Source organism: Anas platyrhynchos, chromosome 14, assembly GCF_047663525.1.
Source record: "Anas platyrhynchos isolate ZD024472 breed Pekin duck chromosome 14, IASCAAS_PekinDuck_T2T, whole genome shotgun sequence".
Taxonomy (NCBI): Eukaryota; Metazoa; Chordata; class Aves; order Anseriformes; family Anatidae; genus Anas; species Anas platyrhynchos.
The window spans coordinates 2,783,558-2,799,914 of NC_092600.1; the positions used below are offsets into that span (position 1 = coordinate 2,783,558).

Sequence of the window (16,357 nt, forward strand, 5' to 3'; positions counted from 1 at the left end):
ACAGGTGCGCGCACACACGCGTGGGCACAAGCGCGCGCACCGCCGCACCGTGAGCGCGCACGGGTGCGCGCACAGGAGCCCGCACAGCCCCGAGCCCAAGGTGGGAGCTGGATGGAGAGGAGGGGCAGGAGGTTGGGGGGGGGTCTCCCCTCGGAGCCTCGCTCTCTGCTCCTTTAAGACCGGCACCCCGCGGGGATGCGCGCACGGGCACGCGCGCGGGGGGCGCGCACGGGTGCGTGCGCCCGCCCCCGGCCCCTCCCCGGCGCTGCCAATCACCCGGCGGCCGCTTTGATGTCGGCAGCCCTTGGCCGCCGCGCCGCCGCGCTCGCACACAGGCACCGGGCGCTCCGTGCCGCTGCCCGCCCGCTGCTCCCGGGGAAACTTTGCGGGGCTCGGGCTTCGGGCTCGGCTCGGGGCGGGGGGGGGGTGGGCGGTGGTGGGGGGGCGGCCCGGGGTGGGGGGCCCCGCCGAGCCCGGCATCCCGCGACGCCTGCCCGCAGCCTGCCGAGCCCCCCGCCGGGAGAGGGAGGGAAAAGAGGAGGTGGGGGGGGGGGGGGGAAGGAAAAGAGTTAAGAAAGGAAAAGAAAAAAGAAATTGTTATTTTTTTTTTTTTTAGAAAGAATTCGGAAGGGGGTTTGGAGAAGGAAGCAAAAAAAAAAAAAAATCGAAGGGAAAAGTTTAGAAGTTAAGGAGGCAATTTAGGAAAGAACTTTAAAAAGCGAGTTTTGAAGAGGGAGCGAGGTCTTCTTCGAGAGGAAAATAAGAAGAACTGAGGGAGAGGAAAACAAATTAAAAAAAAAAAAAAAAAAAGCCGAGGAGGGCTCGGTGCGGGCGGCGCAGCTCAGCCCTCGCCGGGACGGTCGGGGCTCGGCTCGGGAGGGAGGAAAATGCCGCAGCTGGGCAGCGGCGGCGGGGACGACCTGGGGGCCACCGACGAGATGCTGGCCTTCAAGGACGAGGGCGAGCAGGAGGAGAAGATCCCCGAAAACGCCTTCACCGAGCGCGACCTGGCCGACCTCAAGTCCTCGCTGGTCAACGAGTCCGAGGGCAGCGGCAGCCCGGCCGCCGCCGCAGACCCCGAGGTGAGCCGGGCCCCCCCCTCCCCAGCACGGCCCCCGGCCGGCCCGCACCCCCCCACCCCCCCTCAAGCCACCCCCCGCTCTGCTTTTTCTCTCTCCTCCCCATGCAGGCCATCAGGCGTGTGCAGGATCCGCAGAGGGTTTATCAGGAGAAGCTCCCGGACCACATGGAAGATGGTTAGTGGCGGAGACCCCCCCATCTCCAGACCCCCCTGGGACATCCCCCGGCCCCGCGACCCCCTGGAGGTCCCCCCTAGGGTGGGAAGGGTTGGGGATGCCACCCCCAGAGAGCTGCCTTCATCCCCCTGCGGTCCCCTCTTTTAGGGCCACGGGGCAAAAAGGCTCCCCAAATAATCCATCACCTCCATGGGCTCCCCCGGCAGGCAGAAGTCACCTGTCGGAAGGCAAACCCTGACGGGGAACTTTGATTTTTGCAGGTATGAAGCACCAGGACCCAGGGATGTATAAAGGATCCACGTATTCTGGCTACCCGTTCCTAATGCTCTCAGACCCTTATCTGCCAAATGGATCTATGTCACCGCTGGTGAGTTCATCCTCTCCTTACCCAGAAGTTTGGTGGCCTCTCGTGCCAAAGTGTGCCGCGGGTACCGTGCGGGCACCTCCGTGTGCTGTTTTTTTTGACAAAATGCATCTCAGTTTCTAAGTGCCCGGGCGCTGTCCTGTCCGAGCTGAAGGAAGGAGTGGGAAGGGGCAGCGATGCTCGGTGGGCAGCGCTGCTTTTCTCCAACTCTGCTGGAGGAGTTTCTTCTCAAGTCTCCTCGTCTAGGTGTGCCTCTTCCAGCAATCAAAGCCTAAGATCTGGTGTAAAAATGCCCCTTCCTTTCTCTGGGTCTGGAGGCGAGCAACTTCTGGTGTTTGTGTTCAGGGACACGTCCCATGGTTTAACTTGAGTTTGGTGTATCTGCTGGTAAAACGGCTGGGTTTTGGCCTGGTTAGGGCTCTCTTGTGGATGATGGCCCAGAAAGTGGATCTTGCACTTCTAAAATGGCAATAGAGGTTTTTCGGAAAGAGCTTAATGCTACTGGAGGGCTATTCCAGTCTTCTTCCTACAAAGTTTTTCCCTTTCAGGTCGAATCAGTTAGGAACTCTGTGTATTTTGATGTTTATAATAAGTTGTGCTGTATGAATAATTGAACTAAAGGCTGCTGGAGAAAAGCTGTCTCTCCCCGTCGCCATCTCTATCAGAACTTCAGAAAAGAATTTGGTGACATCGCAGCAGATACCGAGCTCGTGTCGCTCCGGGGGAGCCGGCATCACTGCATTCATTTCAGACACTTGCAGTCGGTTAATGAGAACACAGCAGCATTCGGCGTATTTCAGTTTTAGTTTTTAACCTTTAAAGGAATAAGGTTTGAACGAACGTGTAATGCCCTCCTTAGTGTAAGCAGTTCAGTTTTCAGTTGTTGGTTCACTGGATGGGGTAGGATGTTAGGCTGGCGTTGTGAAAAATTGATGGACGGTGGGGTCTGAAATAATCCTTGAGGTGTGGTAAAATGTTGTTTGTGGGAATCGGTGCTGTCTGCTCCCGCAGGGAGGAGGGGAGAGATCCCTTTGGCAGCCCCACCGTGCCCCAGCAGAGCCCTGCTCTGTCAGGGGGAGCCCATCTCCCTGCTGTCACTGTCATAACCGCTGGGGTCGGGGGGCAGGTATGGAGGATCTCTCTAAATGTCGAAGTCTTGTTCAGTTCACAGCAAGGAAAGGTGTGCTTGCAAGGCAGGGCGTTCTTGTGATCAGTCAGAGTAAGCGTCTCATCTGTTGTTTCCCACCTCATCTCACTTCTTCCAGGTATCCCCCTCGCCCCTCCAAAACATAAAGCTGCTCTCTTCCTGATAGACTAAATGGTGATATAGAAATTGTCTTATTGAAATGCATTCAGTTTGCTCCCTTGTACAGAATCTGGACAAGTTCAAAGTTACATTAGCCCAGCAGCTATTTGTTGTAGTGGAATATTTCTTTTAATCTTAAACCCTTACTAGATGGGCACTGAAGTGCAATAGCCTATTTATTAGCAATTATGCTGAAAAGTAGATTGTGGCTTGTGAATTGCCTTTCCCCTTGATAATGTTAAAAATAAATAAATAGAGGTTATTGTCAGAGCAACAGATAGCTGTAAATAGACCGTGCAGAACTCAAAGAGGAGAAAAATGAGTAGCAGGGAGGGAATGATTCCTGTCCCCTCGAGAGCCACAAAAATCACTCACAGCCTTAGTGAGTTTTACTCAGATCTGTTCAGATCCTGCAGTGTTTTATGTGTTGCGTGATTAAAAAGCTGATTTGATGTTTTCAGCTAAAAATCTGTTACCGAACATAAAGGGAAGAAATCTTCCCATGTCTAAAGGCTGGTCTTGCCTTTGATTTTGGGGGTTTGTGTAGTAGTTACGCCAATATATCTTTCTGAGCAATTTTGTCCTGTGTTTATATTGACTGTGTAAAGGTTATTGTTGCTAAATTATGTATTGCTCTCATATAGATTTATTGCTACCATGTGCATTACATAAAATGCGAGCTGTAATCTGGTGGCTGCTTCCAGTAATTGAGGAGGTCAGATCTGTGACCAAAGATTTCAGATACTTAACCAGCCATAAAAGCGTGTTTAATTAACATTTTAGCACGAGTTGGAGGGGAGGGCTGTGTGAGTAGACGGGATTATGTATCACAGCCATGCGTGGTGGAGGCTGTATTTTGCTTGATGGGGCTTCCTGGAAACAGTTGTTTGCAGCTAGGATTCATTTCAGAATCCTCAAAAACAAAAATTAAAAAACAAAAAAAACGGTGCTTTTGCAAGCAAGCTATCACAGCTTTGCACGTAACTGCCTGACCAGGACGGTACAGCTGCCCTGAAGACGAAGGGCAGTCGGCAGCGAGGTTTGGGGCTGAGCCCCCCCAGCTGTGCACCACCAAACCACGATCCTGCTGCGGGGCTCTGCGAGCGGTGCTGGGGCCGGCCCGGTGCGCTGCCCCGGCGGGTGTGTCGCTACCGGTGTCGCCGCAGAGCTGCTTCTGCTCTTTCTTGTATTTATTTTGCTCAGCAGCATCACTTCAGCTTTGTTTCCCTCGGGGTGGTTGTAGCCTGCTGGCTGCTGCCCTGCCCTGGTGGTGCTCACCCCCAGTGTCCTGCTCTGTCCCCGCAGCCCAAACCGTGTCTTTTATCGACTCACACCCACCTGGGTTATCTACACATGCTGCTGCCGCTCCTGAACGATGCTCGGAGGGTGTCCGGGTACCTGGCAGCAGCAGTGCCAAGCCAGCTGATGTGCTGAGCCCCCACCGAGCAGCAGGATGTGGCGAGAGCCAGCCTGCAGCAGGCAGCAGCTCGGTGCTGCTGGCAGTGGCAAACACCTTCCTAGGGCAGTTGGGCTGGATTGGTGCTGATTTCAGCACTGATTTGAGTGTCCTGGAGGAGCGGCAGAGCTGGCAGAGAGGCAGGAGGATGGATGGCAGGTTGTGGGCAGGTGCTGGAGCTGGGGACGAAGCAGCGGAGCGAGCCCAGGCTCCCTGCGTTTTGGGAGCGGGCTGGGGATGCCCCCGGGCTGGCTGCTCCAGGATGGGCACTTCTGGGTGAAATGGGTCGAGAGCATCTCTGTGCAGACCGTGCACGTGTCTGAAATCCTGACATTTTGCAAGGCACCAAGCGAGCCGTTCCTCAGCCGGCTCCCAGATGTCACATGCACACGGCATGAGTCTGCTTCGTCCCTCCTGAAAAAGTCCGGCTTTTTCCAGAGCAGAATGTGTAGGATTTGCAGGTTAAAAAATCTGCAAGAAACTTCCAAAGAATATTAACACGCTGAGGAACTGCTTTTCTAAATGAAATGTAAGATCATAAAACTATATCCTTTTTTAAATAGTACAAATGACTTTAAATCAAATTAAGGTACATCCTTAGTAAGAACATCAGCCTTTTAGGTGGTTACAAACATTAGAGGTCAGACATGGTCAAACATGTTAACACTTTGATCAGATTAAAATATTTTTCTTGCTACAGTTGTATAATTGAGTTTAGACCCGAGGGGGTTTTCTGAACATTGTTATATCTTGTACCATGTGGTAGTTAAATTTTAGAAGGAGCACTTATAAGTTCCTTTTGTAAATAGGTTTGTGAAGTCGGGGATGAGCAGCACCATCCTGTGTGTAGGGACGTGGTGGGAGAGCCCCTGGAGCAGGGAAATGCGACTGAATGGGGCTTGTTCCGTCCCCTGCTCTGCTGCACCCCTCTTGTGTTTAGGCAGCTCGTGGGGTGTGGGAAGGCAGAACTTAAGTGTTTTGTATAAAAAGCTGAGGCACTGGGCTTTGTCCTGTTCTTGTGTGAGAAACAGAGGTCCAAGAGCATCTATTTCCAAGGAAAATAAGGACACTACCTAATTTTCTTGGCTATTAAGCTAACTAGAGCTCACGTAGGATCCAAAGGGGGGTGGTACGCTCCCAAGCTCTGCACGTGTAAAGCCCCAAAACGAGATGTCAGGCCCAGGAAATAATACAGATGTTCCTGAGGTCCACCTGTCTCCTTGAGCTCGGTCCTCACGCAGTGGGTTTGCGCTGTCCCCTTGGGCAGGGCGAGATGAAAGCGCGCTTACTGCTGGCCTGGGGCCACAGGTCCCAAACATGCATCACAAGGTGAAAAAGCTGAGGCTGAAAGTCTCCCGCAGTGGTTGGCAAGAGAGGATCAGTCCCAGGGGGCAGGACAGAAGCTGGAGCAGTGTGAGCTGGGCGCTTGGACACAGCTTCTGGGTCCATCCAGGTGTGCTCCATCCCACAGCAGGAGGCTGTTGTCCCCGCAGCAGGTGGGGGACAAAAGAAATCCGCAGCTCAGCATCTGTGTAGAGGTCTTTCTGTTCTAGCTCGTGCTGTCAGAGCAGTATTTTAGTGTTGCTTTTTCCATGTGAGGTTCTGATCCTGTTGAAACCAGCAGCAGAACTCCCCAGAGTCTCCATGCAGGGGTTTGTCCCTGCACGGGGGCTGCCGCGTCCCTCTCCAGGTGTGCTGGGATGTGCTGGAGGCGAGCGCTAGCTCGGCGCGACAGCAACATCCCCAGCAGCATCCCAGCTGGCTTCCCTGGTGGCAGGGCTTGTGCTATAGGACCTCCCCAAGACATTTCCCATTCCCTGTGGATTGCTACAGTCCTGGCAGAAAGCCCTGGAAGCACAGTGCCCAGTGGTGGACATCCTGGCACAGGCAGAGGACTGATTTGTTCCCTCCTGGCCAAAACAAATCCACTTCTCCCAGCTCTTCCACCTAGCTTGAAACAGGATAGTGGTGAAAAGCTTTTTTTTTTTTTTAAATATTAAAGCGTAATGCTGGATAGGTGGATGTACCAAGACGCAGGGCTTCCGAGGTCATTTATTGCATGTCTGATTCAGCCTCGGTTCCCCCCCAAGGAAAATTCTTGTGTTAATTTCTGAGTTCATATCACACCCTCAATTTTGAAACAGAACTTCCCTTTGAAATAAATTAGAGAGTTCTGCTTAAGAAGCAGTGACATGATACAGCACTGCATGTGTGTGGTCTAATATAACCTTATTTTTAAAGTTTTTTTGGAATGAAAAGAGGAGAGAGAAATATGTCACAGGGAAACGAGACCGAGTTTTATGTAAATCTTTGCCTGCGCACGTGATTTCGACGGTTCAACCATATCTGCTCTCCTCTTGGCATTCGTGCCCAGGCTCTGCTGGAGCTGGCTGCCCAGGCGCGGGGTGGTTGGTGGCAGGGAGCTGCTGTGACATTACGCATGGGAAAGGCACCGTTCCTGCGAGCTCCCAACTGTTGCAGTTCATCAGACGTTATTAGCTCAACCGGTGGAGAATTTGGAGAGAAAAGCAAAACGTAGCATAAACCCGAACTCCCAGAGCTCATCCATGTTAATGATTAATATTTTTGAAATTTTAACTGGGAAGAACAAAGTGATTTGGGGGTTAGTGGCACACGGCGCGTCCGAGATGAAAGGCGAGAGCTGCTCAGCCTGGTATCCCAGGCTTTGGCCGAGCAAACAGGGGAGCAGCTGGAGGGTGTGAGGATTTCGGGGGGGACGTGTGGCACCAGCCTGCACTCAGCTCGCTGCAATAAGTCTGCAGGCACCACTCAATTCCTGTGCAGGGTGGAAACTCTGACAAATCCGTACAGTTCGGGTTTGCTGGCATTTGTTGTTCTGAGGTACCCGTCTGAGAAAGCACATGGGCGCTTCCACGGCTGAGCCAGACGTTGCTGGGTCCGCAGGGATGACTCTGACTGCTCTCGTGGATCATCTGTGAGGGCCAGATCCTCGCTGCAGATTGCATCCCTCTCTATCTGCAGCGTGATCTGCAAGAGCAGCAGGTTTTCGGGGTACGGGTGGTGTGAGCTGCACACCTAAGATTGCAATCTGCTCCGGTCTGTATGTCTGTGTGCATGTCGTGGCAGTCAGTGGCAGAGCACAGTCAAGAGCTGAGAAATACCCACGGTTTTGAGGGAACATCTATGACTTGCCATTAACTTCACGCCTGCATTGCTCTGTCTGCCCTTTGTCCCCGTGTGATGCAGCGAGACCAAATTTAGTGTTCGTTTCATGTGGTTTGGCCTTTGAGCCCCTTCACTAATTCACTGTAGGGAAGGTAAAGGGAGGACCTGGCTCAGGATGGTCCCAGAGGGATGCTCGTGGGGAGGCTGTGCTGGACCAGGCAGGTGTGGGGGAATGGTAGGCTGGCACAGGCTGCCCTTCAGCTACTGAAATCCCCTGCACCATATGTGCCTCACAGATTTTTCATGAAGTCTTCAGGGATTGTCTTCTCCTGTCTGTCTGAAGAGGGAACACCTCAGTCCCCAGTGCAGACCTTTAGGAGAAGGCATGGTCACTGTGGGAGCTGCGGCTCCTCTCATCCCAGCCCTACACCACTTTGCACAATCCCAGAGGAGCCTCTCCTCTCAGGCGCTGCCGCTGCTTTTCCTTGTTTTCCCATGCCTTTGCCACCCCAGCTCCCTGCTGCTGGTGCCAGGAGATAGCTAGCATCAGCATCTCTCCCCGCCTGATGCGTGTGTGCTCTTACCTCATCGCTTACCAGCGGTGGGTGGAGGGCTCAGAAACAGGAGAGCAGGTCCTCACCGCCTCCTGGGCTCTGCAAAGCCAGGGGGAGCTCCTCAGCCTGACAAAATCCCCCCCCTGCTGCCAAGCTGGGAGGTGGCAGTACCCCCACACAGGCCCTTTCGTGTGTTGTTCTTCCAAACGTGTCTTTAAAAATACACACAACACAACACTTGCTCCCTGATCTCCGTGTCTGGAGGCCGAAGCGAAGGTTGGGTAGGAGGCCTGGCTGACTCAGAGGGCTGGTAACAGGACATGGGGCCGTGCGCTTCCTACTTCCCAGCTTTCATCCGGCTGATTCAGTGGTGACCTCGCACCCATTGCTGCCTGCCCACAAGGGCAAGGCCCCTGCCTTCTTCCGAGCAGGGTGACAGCCTCATGGCATGGATAATGAACGTCCCCTTGGCCCAGCCTGGCCATGCAGGGAGCTGACGATGTCCCCACCGAAGCCTCCGCTCGTGTGAGCCGAGGGCCTCGTCCTTGCCCTAGGGTTGCCGCTTCAGCACATGCTGCTGGCTCACAAACCCACCTACTTGATTTCTTAAAGGAAGTGATTGCAACACCATGTGCCTCCGAGTCTTGATTACAGCAGGATCTGTTTTCTTGGTCACCTCCAAATGATCTTGGGCGAGCAGCTCTCCCCTTCGCGAGGGCCTCTCTGAGCAGCAGCGCTTCCCCGCTCTGTCCTCTGGCCCCTTTCTCCAATTTTTGCCCCTGGGCGTTTATAAATTATGACCCTCCCCAAAGTTATGAAGGGCTGTGCTGCCACGGCTGGCTCTGTGAAGTGGTTTCATGGAGAAAGTGGGCTGTTTGGTCAGGGCTGACGATGAGGAGGGTTGGCAAAGGCCGGCAGAAGGAGCGGTGCCTACCCGGAGCATCCCGCTGCCCGGAGGCTCTGGGCAAGAGGCCACTGCAGTGGCTCCAAACCTCCGCTGCCTCGGCGCTAAACACAGCTCAGCTGCAGCAAGAAGAATCTGGCTCATTGTTTTTCACGGGGTCCCCAAATTAGTATTTTGTAAAACAAAACAATAAAGTCAACAATGCTGTGGGAAGTTTTCGAAACCAAAGTAAAGCTGGATGCTAGAATCTAGAGCACTTTTCGCCTCCGGTTATAACAACTTTACATTTGATTAAATGATAGGCAAAAATTAAAAAAAGTCTCAACAGTGTCTCCTTTGTTCCATGGAGAATTGGGAGCCATAATATGCAGAGTACACATCTGCCTTCAAGAGCTATGCCGCAATCATGGACTGACCAAAAAAAATACTTTTTTAGAGTGATTCCGCTCCTGTGCTATATGTTGAACTTGTTTTCTGCTGTGGTTTGCTCTGAGGAGCAGCATCCACGAGCGTAAATAGAGGTTCTCCTCTGATGTGACTTACACAAAGAGAAAATGCGAAAGCCCGGAATCATAAAGTGTGCTTGACTCAGCACGAAGGGGGTAAAATTATAAACGCTTGCTGAGGAGGTAGTTTTCCCAGAAATATGCTCAGAAAGGATCATAAATGCGGAACTTGTATTTGAACACTGAAAAGATGGCACCCCGGAGATTGCCTTTATGTTTCGGAAATAAACCCTCTTAAGGTCTACCACATGAAAATTTGTTGTTCTTAGCACGGGCGGGCTGACGATTTGGTTCTCATTACTTGTTGCTTCCCTGGAATTGCTGGCACACGCTGCCGTGTCGCAGGAGCTGGGGTAGGCAGTGAGGAGGAGCCGTCGTCTTCTAAAAATTTCGCTTTGTATGACTTTGCCCTTAAAGAAGAAAGGCTGATTCCAGCGTGGGAGACTGTACAACCCCTGACACCAGCATAACCCAGGTTGAAGTTTGGCCTTTGAACTCTGACTTCCTGCTATAACTTACGCAGTGTGGCACTGCGATCTTTGAAATCCGACCATCTGAGGTGGTGCAGGGATTCAGAAGTCCAGGTGACGCTCGTGGGGGTGCATCGTGCTGTGCTGTCACTGCCGTGCAGTGTTGGACAGCCAATGCTGTCGCACAGGAGAATTAAAAATATGCATATTAACCTTAAATCCAAAACTGAAGTAATAATATAAAATAAGAGGAAAAAAAAAAAAAAAGAAAAGAAAAAAACCTTTCTGTTTAACTTTCTCTGATACAAAGCAATTTCTCCAGGACTGTGCGCCATATGAAACACATTATAAATGCTCTTGTAAAATCCACATCATTATACCACATGAAAGGCTGGCTCCTAAAAATAGCCATTCAGAGAGGATGCAGGCTAGTAGCAATTTCGGTGATCATGAAATAGTTGTGTTGACATCTCTATGCATGCACACCCACAGAAAGCTTTGACTTTTGAATATTCTTAGCAACATTTGTGCTTTGTGGAATTTTCCACGTTCTGGTCCCATGAATAGTCTCTTGGCCAGTGGTGTTCCCTTCTGAACTTATCCTTGTACTTCTAAACTTTATTTTATTGAGAAAATTGGTAAATGATTTTTTCTTTCGCACGAAACTCTTTCCTTGCTGTCAGTTTGCCAGCGGTTGACAGTATCAGTTGTATTTCCCTATCTGCTATCAATGGAAATATTTTCCCTTTCCTTCAATAAACCCACACATCCCTAGCATTTGGAAGGCTAACTGTCAAAATGTAAACCTGGAGCATTAGATGATAGCATGAGGTGCTGCCACATCTACCCGGCCTTTGTATCTGCTTTAGTATTCAAAAGAAAGTAAATGAGATCTGCAGTAATTACACAGCAATGTATCCACAACAGAAATTTCTTCCTCGTCCCAGCAATCAGAATTTGGCTTTTGTTTTGAAATATGAAAGGATATAGCCTGCTGCCTTTGGTGTGTTTGCAGCAAAGCCCTGGCTGGTATAAACTGCCATAGCTCTGGGACAGACAACAGAGTCATGCCAACTGATATCAGTCAAGATCTTTTTGAAGAGCTCATCATATTTTATTTTATTGCTGCCGTGTTTTGTTTTTAGCTTGTTATTTGTTTGAAATCATTACTATAGGGATAGCTTTCTGAAAACTGTTTGAATCTTCAGCGCTGATCTCTGTTTGCGTTTTTCTTTTCTAAGCAGAGATGGGGATGCTGGAGCCATGCATCTTCAAACGCTTGGATGTCTGAAGGTTGTGGCTAAAGCCTGTCCAAGGTTTTAAGTGTGTGGCCCCTCTAAAGCCAACTGGAAGCAGTTTATTTCTTCAAAATAAGTTTGCTTTTGGAATTGGAGTAAAATCTTTGGCAATATCGAATGAAATAATAGGGTGTTCAGGAAAATTGCATTGCTTCATAAATAGCTGGCATGAAAATCATTAAGTCTGAAGTTTCATTCAAATCAGATGTAGCTGTGGTTCTAATGGGGCAGTACACAAACTCTTCAAGAAATACAACTCAAACCGATTCACTGTGAGAGTTGCAGTCACTCTCCAAGTTGTTTTAACTTAAAGGGCAGCTCTTGTCTCCTGTCCAGCTCTGCAGTCCTTCTCCAGTGGAAGCCCTCTCTCAAGTTTTTACATCCATCTGTTGAATTCTTGCAGGCTGCTGGTAACTTTGAAGCATCGCATGCTGTAAATCAGCATCACAGAAATATGCTTGCTCTTGCCAGCTTAGCTCCCTAAAACAGCTGGATATGGGGATAGGGAACACCTCAACGAGACAATGACTTTAATTCTTTCAAACATCATAGAATAAATGCATTCATGTCTAAATACAATCAGTAGTACTTTAAGGATATCTTTCCAACTAAGTGCTAAGAAATTTTGGCTCACATGTTGGCATAGAGGCAACAGATACTTGGAAAGAGCCCCAAAAAGTTCCAAACACTTCTACCTTGAAGTTTACATCATGCCTAAGCCCTTTCTTATTTTCCATAACTAATCTGAGGGCTGAAACCAGGGTTTTATCTGACAGTAGGTTTTCTACTATTCTGATGGATTCCGGGCTTTTCCTGCTAGGAGCAGAATTCAGTTACAGACAATACATGCACACAGCTAGGCTGGAGCTCTGAGATTCTTAGCAGTGCTTGAACAGAAGGATTGTTGTAGAGAAAAATTCATTTATTCACTCAAGAGGACAGCAAATTACCTGTTATTATTAGTGCCAGTTGCTTGGATATTGGCACTAACTGAAAATTGTATATATCTACATAACATACATTTAATCTTTGCAAAAATAACTATTTTCAATTTCAAAAAAATAATAATATTTTCAAATTGTAATATATTTCCTGATCTAGTATATGGATCTACATGTCCATCCATACTGGGGGATAAGGCAGGCTGCAGTGCTGTATGTGTGAATCTATGAAAGATGAGCACATCTTTCCAAAAGCATCACTGTTTGCCCATTTTTTTTTTATTTATTTTTTTGAAATCTTGGTCTCTCCCGGCGGGTGCGTTGCTGCTGCCGTGGGTGGGAGCTGCCTCCCTCCTGCCTGTGCCCGGGGAGTTTGTTTGATACGGTGCCCAGCGATCCTGTTACCGGAGAGCACCAGGTGCCGCGCAAATAGCCAAATAAACAGACATTAGTAACACAAGTTGTTTATGTGTTAACACAGGATGTTCTCAAAATCAGGTAAGAAGTGAGGCATGTTACCAAGTTTTATAGCAGAGGAACCGGATAGTCTTGTACCTGCGTGCAGGGCTGCGACTGAGGAAGCGCGGTTTTATCCCAGCTTCTGCTCCGGGTCCCCCAGCAGCTCTTTGTCTGTGACTCAGTTTCCCCCAGGAGCATTTTGAAGCTTTATCGTTGCATGTGTGAGGAGGGTTTGCAGAGCACTGCAGGGAAAGCCATGGCAATACAGAAAAACAAGAACAAAACAACAGAAAAAAAAAAAAAGAACACAAAACCCATCACTGGCTACTGTGATAGGAGCTGTTTCAGAAGCGATTGGAGAAAGGCTAGCCAAAAAAAAGCAAGCTGCACTGCTCGTTAGACCATTTACTTTAAGATATTAAACAAATTGCAATTTCATAATCTTTAAGCAAGTTGCAGGTGGCCCTAAAACCACAACTCCTTTGAGGCGATTGGCATGTTTTCTCACTTCGGAAGCAAATCACTTTTTTAGCCTAAACGGTAATTTCATGGAGTGACATTGGTTGGTGGGAGTGATGACTGGATGGTCCAACGTGTTGTCCCTAATGCACACACCGTGCAAATCCCTGCTGCTAAGCCGAGGACAAAATGTCATTTCTTATTTACCCACTTGCAATATGCTGATGAGAACAACCTCCAGGATTGCACGGCATCGTTTTTGGACACATGTACCAAACTCCTGGATGCATAATTCAAATTCCTTGTCATGAAGAATGAGTCTATTTATCTTGGAACCTTTTTTACTTAAACAGTAATCTCTAGGAAATCATTTGTTAACAGTAGTTAGCTGCCAGTTTGTCAGTTAATGGCTTGAGGCAAAGTCAGAAGCAAATGAAATCTTTTCCAGGCAGATGTCGCATGTGGTGCAGAAAGGTTTATAACAGCTACAAGCATCAGGGGAGGCTCTCGCATGACTTCAGTCCAACTTCTAGCAACACGGGCAACCTGGGCGTCATCGGGTATGGCTGGCCGCGTGGCTAGCACATCCCTTTGCAAAATAGCAAAGCCTGAAGCCGTGCTGCCTCTGTCTGAGCCGGGGCTTTCCTCGCTGGAGGCTGCAGGTGCGGGTGTGCAGAGCCCAAAGCCACCGGCTTAGGTCCCGCACAGCTCCGGGGGGACGGGACAGGGAGCTCCAGCCTGGCTCTGAGACGTTATCGGTTCCCCATAGAAGTCTAGCAGTGAGTTTCAGTTAGGTAATGAGGGTTATCTGATTTCTCTTTAATCTGAGAAGCATCACTGAGCATCGCAGACAGAACGATAACCTCAAATTGCTGTTTATCTCGAGCTCGGTGCTGCGTGGAGGAAAAGTGGCAAAAACGGGGGGAAATTCACGGGAAGGGGAGCTGAGAAAAGTCACCGAAGCCTCCACCAAATCCCTCCTTCTAGCAGGAGGAGCGGGTGAGAAATAACTGCCCTGAGTAGAAACTCTCCCATGAAGCCACAAAATCCAGCTGAAATAAATACCACTTCCCTGCAGCATTATCTCCCACTCTGCGCTGTCTACCCACAGAGGATGGTAGGGTGTATGAACTGGCAGGGGATTAATGGCAGCGTGGTTCATAAAAAACGTTGCTGCCAGAAGGACGTGGGACCCAGACAGAAGTAAAGAGGGGCTGGTTCTCTCTGCAGATGCCCCCAAGTGCTATTTGTCTGAGAGCAGATTTTCCCACAGATCTTTGGCCTTCATATTATTTGAAGAACCCCCTCTGCAGCTGCAATCCTTCCCTCCCCCGAGGGAAAAACAGGGTGGTAACTTTGTGAACTGAATGGTGTGGAGGTTTAGGAGTGCTGCCATGGGAGGGGAAGATTTGGCTCATTAGCGTGGAACATTGTGTTGCCAGGAACAGAGTTTTGGGGCAGAACTAATAACATGGAAGCAGATGCAGTCAGCTTTTATTAAACTGGTTTGTAGATGACTTTAAATAGGCAGCAGTTGTTCGTGGGTCTCTCCCTGTGAAAGGCAGAACAGACCCCAGCAGCAGAACATGACTTAGATACTGGCTAGCAGGTACCAAGCAGCCAGCCAAACCTGGGCATGTCAGGAAAAAATTATTCCAAAAGTCCTTTAAGGAAAAAAAAAAAAAAAACAAACAACGTTATGGTTCTGTTACACTTCTAAGCTCTTATAGTCCGCTTCTCACTTGGGACAAGGAGCAGCTGTAGAGTCAGAGAGCTTATGGTCTGCAGGAACCAACATTATCTCATCTCCTCTTTATTGTGGTGTATCACCTCTATGTCTCTGACTGCTGAATTTCACTCAGTCACCCCAATAGCTGGGTATACCATTAGCTGCTTGGCCGTGTGTTACAGGTCGGGAAGGATAAATCCATCTCCAAGCCCAGTTTTGAAGCACTTCTCCCTTGAATCACCCCTTCTGTAGCACTCATTAACTCCAGAACGCTTATCTGCATCGCTGATGATCGGTTGCCATTTCCTGACACATAGCATTCCATGGCCACCAGTAACGATGGGCTGAACTCGCTCCGTAATTGCTTTACACAAGCACACAGCCTGCAGAGACCATCCACCAAACACAAATTGCCCATGCTGGCTGGCTACCAGAACCAAACAAGGCGGCTGATAACTCCGAGAGGTCAAAGATTGTCCATCCATCCCTCTGCCAGAGCCAGCAATGAATAGTGTTGGGTGTCCTTACAGTGTCCTCCTCTTCCACCACCTCCATGCAGCCCGAGCTAGCTCTCTGGCTCTTAGGAGGCTACGAGCCAGGATCAGCCCCTCCACGCAGCCAAGTCTGCAAATCTCTGGAAAGGTGTCTGTTGGATTTCTGACTTCCCCACAGAAGTCCACTAGCTGTCACTTTCTTCCCCACCAGCTCCAGCCACCATTTCGTAGGGCAAGGAGCACCTCCAGAAATCCTCTCTTTGCTGTGTGCAGCCAGGAGCAGCCTGACGTATGCATGAGGTCTTCATCCACGTGCTCCTCGCAGCCTCGTCATCCTGGGCCCGCTGAATAAGGCTCAAAGAATCCCATTTGAATGCTGCACTCCATCCTACCTTTGTTGTGCAATACTTTTTTCTCAGGCAGTTTCTAATCTACAGATTTTCTGGGATCTGTGCATGGCATGAAGGGAAGCCTCCTCATCACCTCGGGTTCTGTCTTTCAGTACCGAGTGTTTAAGACATAATTCTAGGCGTCCAGGGCTTGCTTTCTCTTTGTGTCTCCTTTGCTGTTGCTTTCATTTACTAACATGTTGAACTTCAAAGTCTATTCTTTCTCCTTCCTAATTTTTATGGAAAAAATGGTCTGAACCCCATTTGCATTTCCTCCCTGAGGATACTGGCAATCCTTAATCCCATATATTAAAGAATCTCAGTTTTCCCAGCAGCCTTTTATTCTGGGACTACTCTTCCACTCTGATTTCTCCTTGAAATTCTCTCCTGTGGTTCCAAATTGCTCTTCATGATGCCCCTGATCACTGTCACATTCTGTTATTAGCTATTTGCACGGACGTTGGATCACTTTTAAATCTTTTTCCTCCCCTTTCCAGCCTGCTCTGTGGCAGGTAATTGGTGAGGGTTTCACGCTCGTGGCGGTGTGTGCACATTTGCCCTTGGTGTTGCAGCATCCAGCGTGGGGCCGTGTGCCATGAAACCCAACGATCTCCAGGGCCCAATG

At 49.6% G+C, this 16,357-nt stretch overlaps 1 protein-coding gene across 5 annotated transcripts in view; it reads left to right on the plus strand.

Annotated features, from left to right (window-relative positions):
* Window positions 1-534: 534 nt before the first annotated feature.
* Window positions 535-16,357, plus strand: part of TCF7 (transcription factor 7) — a 66,523-nt gene continuing 50,700 nt past the window's right edge. For 2 of the 5 annotated variants that reach the window (XM_038186242.2, XM_072023467.1), the window contains exons 1-3: window positions 536-1,082; window positions 1,190-1,256; window positions 1,517-1,623. In XM_038186242.2, the coding sequence (XP_038042170.1) occupies window positions 888-1,082; window positions 1,190-1,256; window positions 1,517-1,623 (369 nt within the window). In that variant the 5' untranslated portion in view covers window positions 536-887. Of the gene's footprint in view, window positions 1,083-1,189; window positions 1,257-1,516; window positions 1,624-16,357 lie in introns of all 5 variants that reach the window. The other 3 variants (XM_072023466.1, XM_038186243.2, XM_038186246.2) reach the window with 3 other exon arrangements.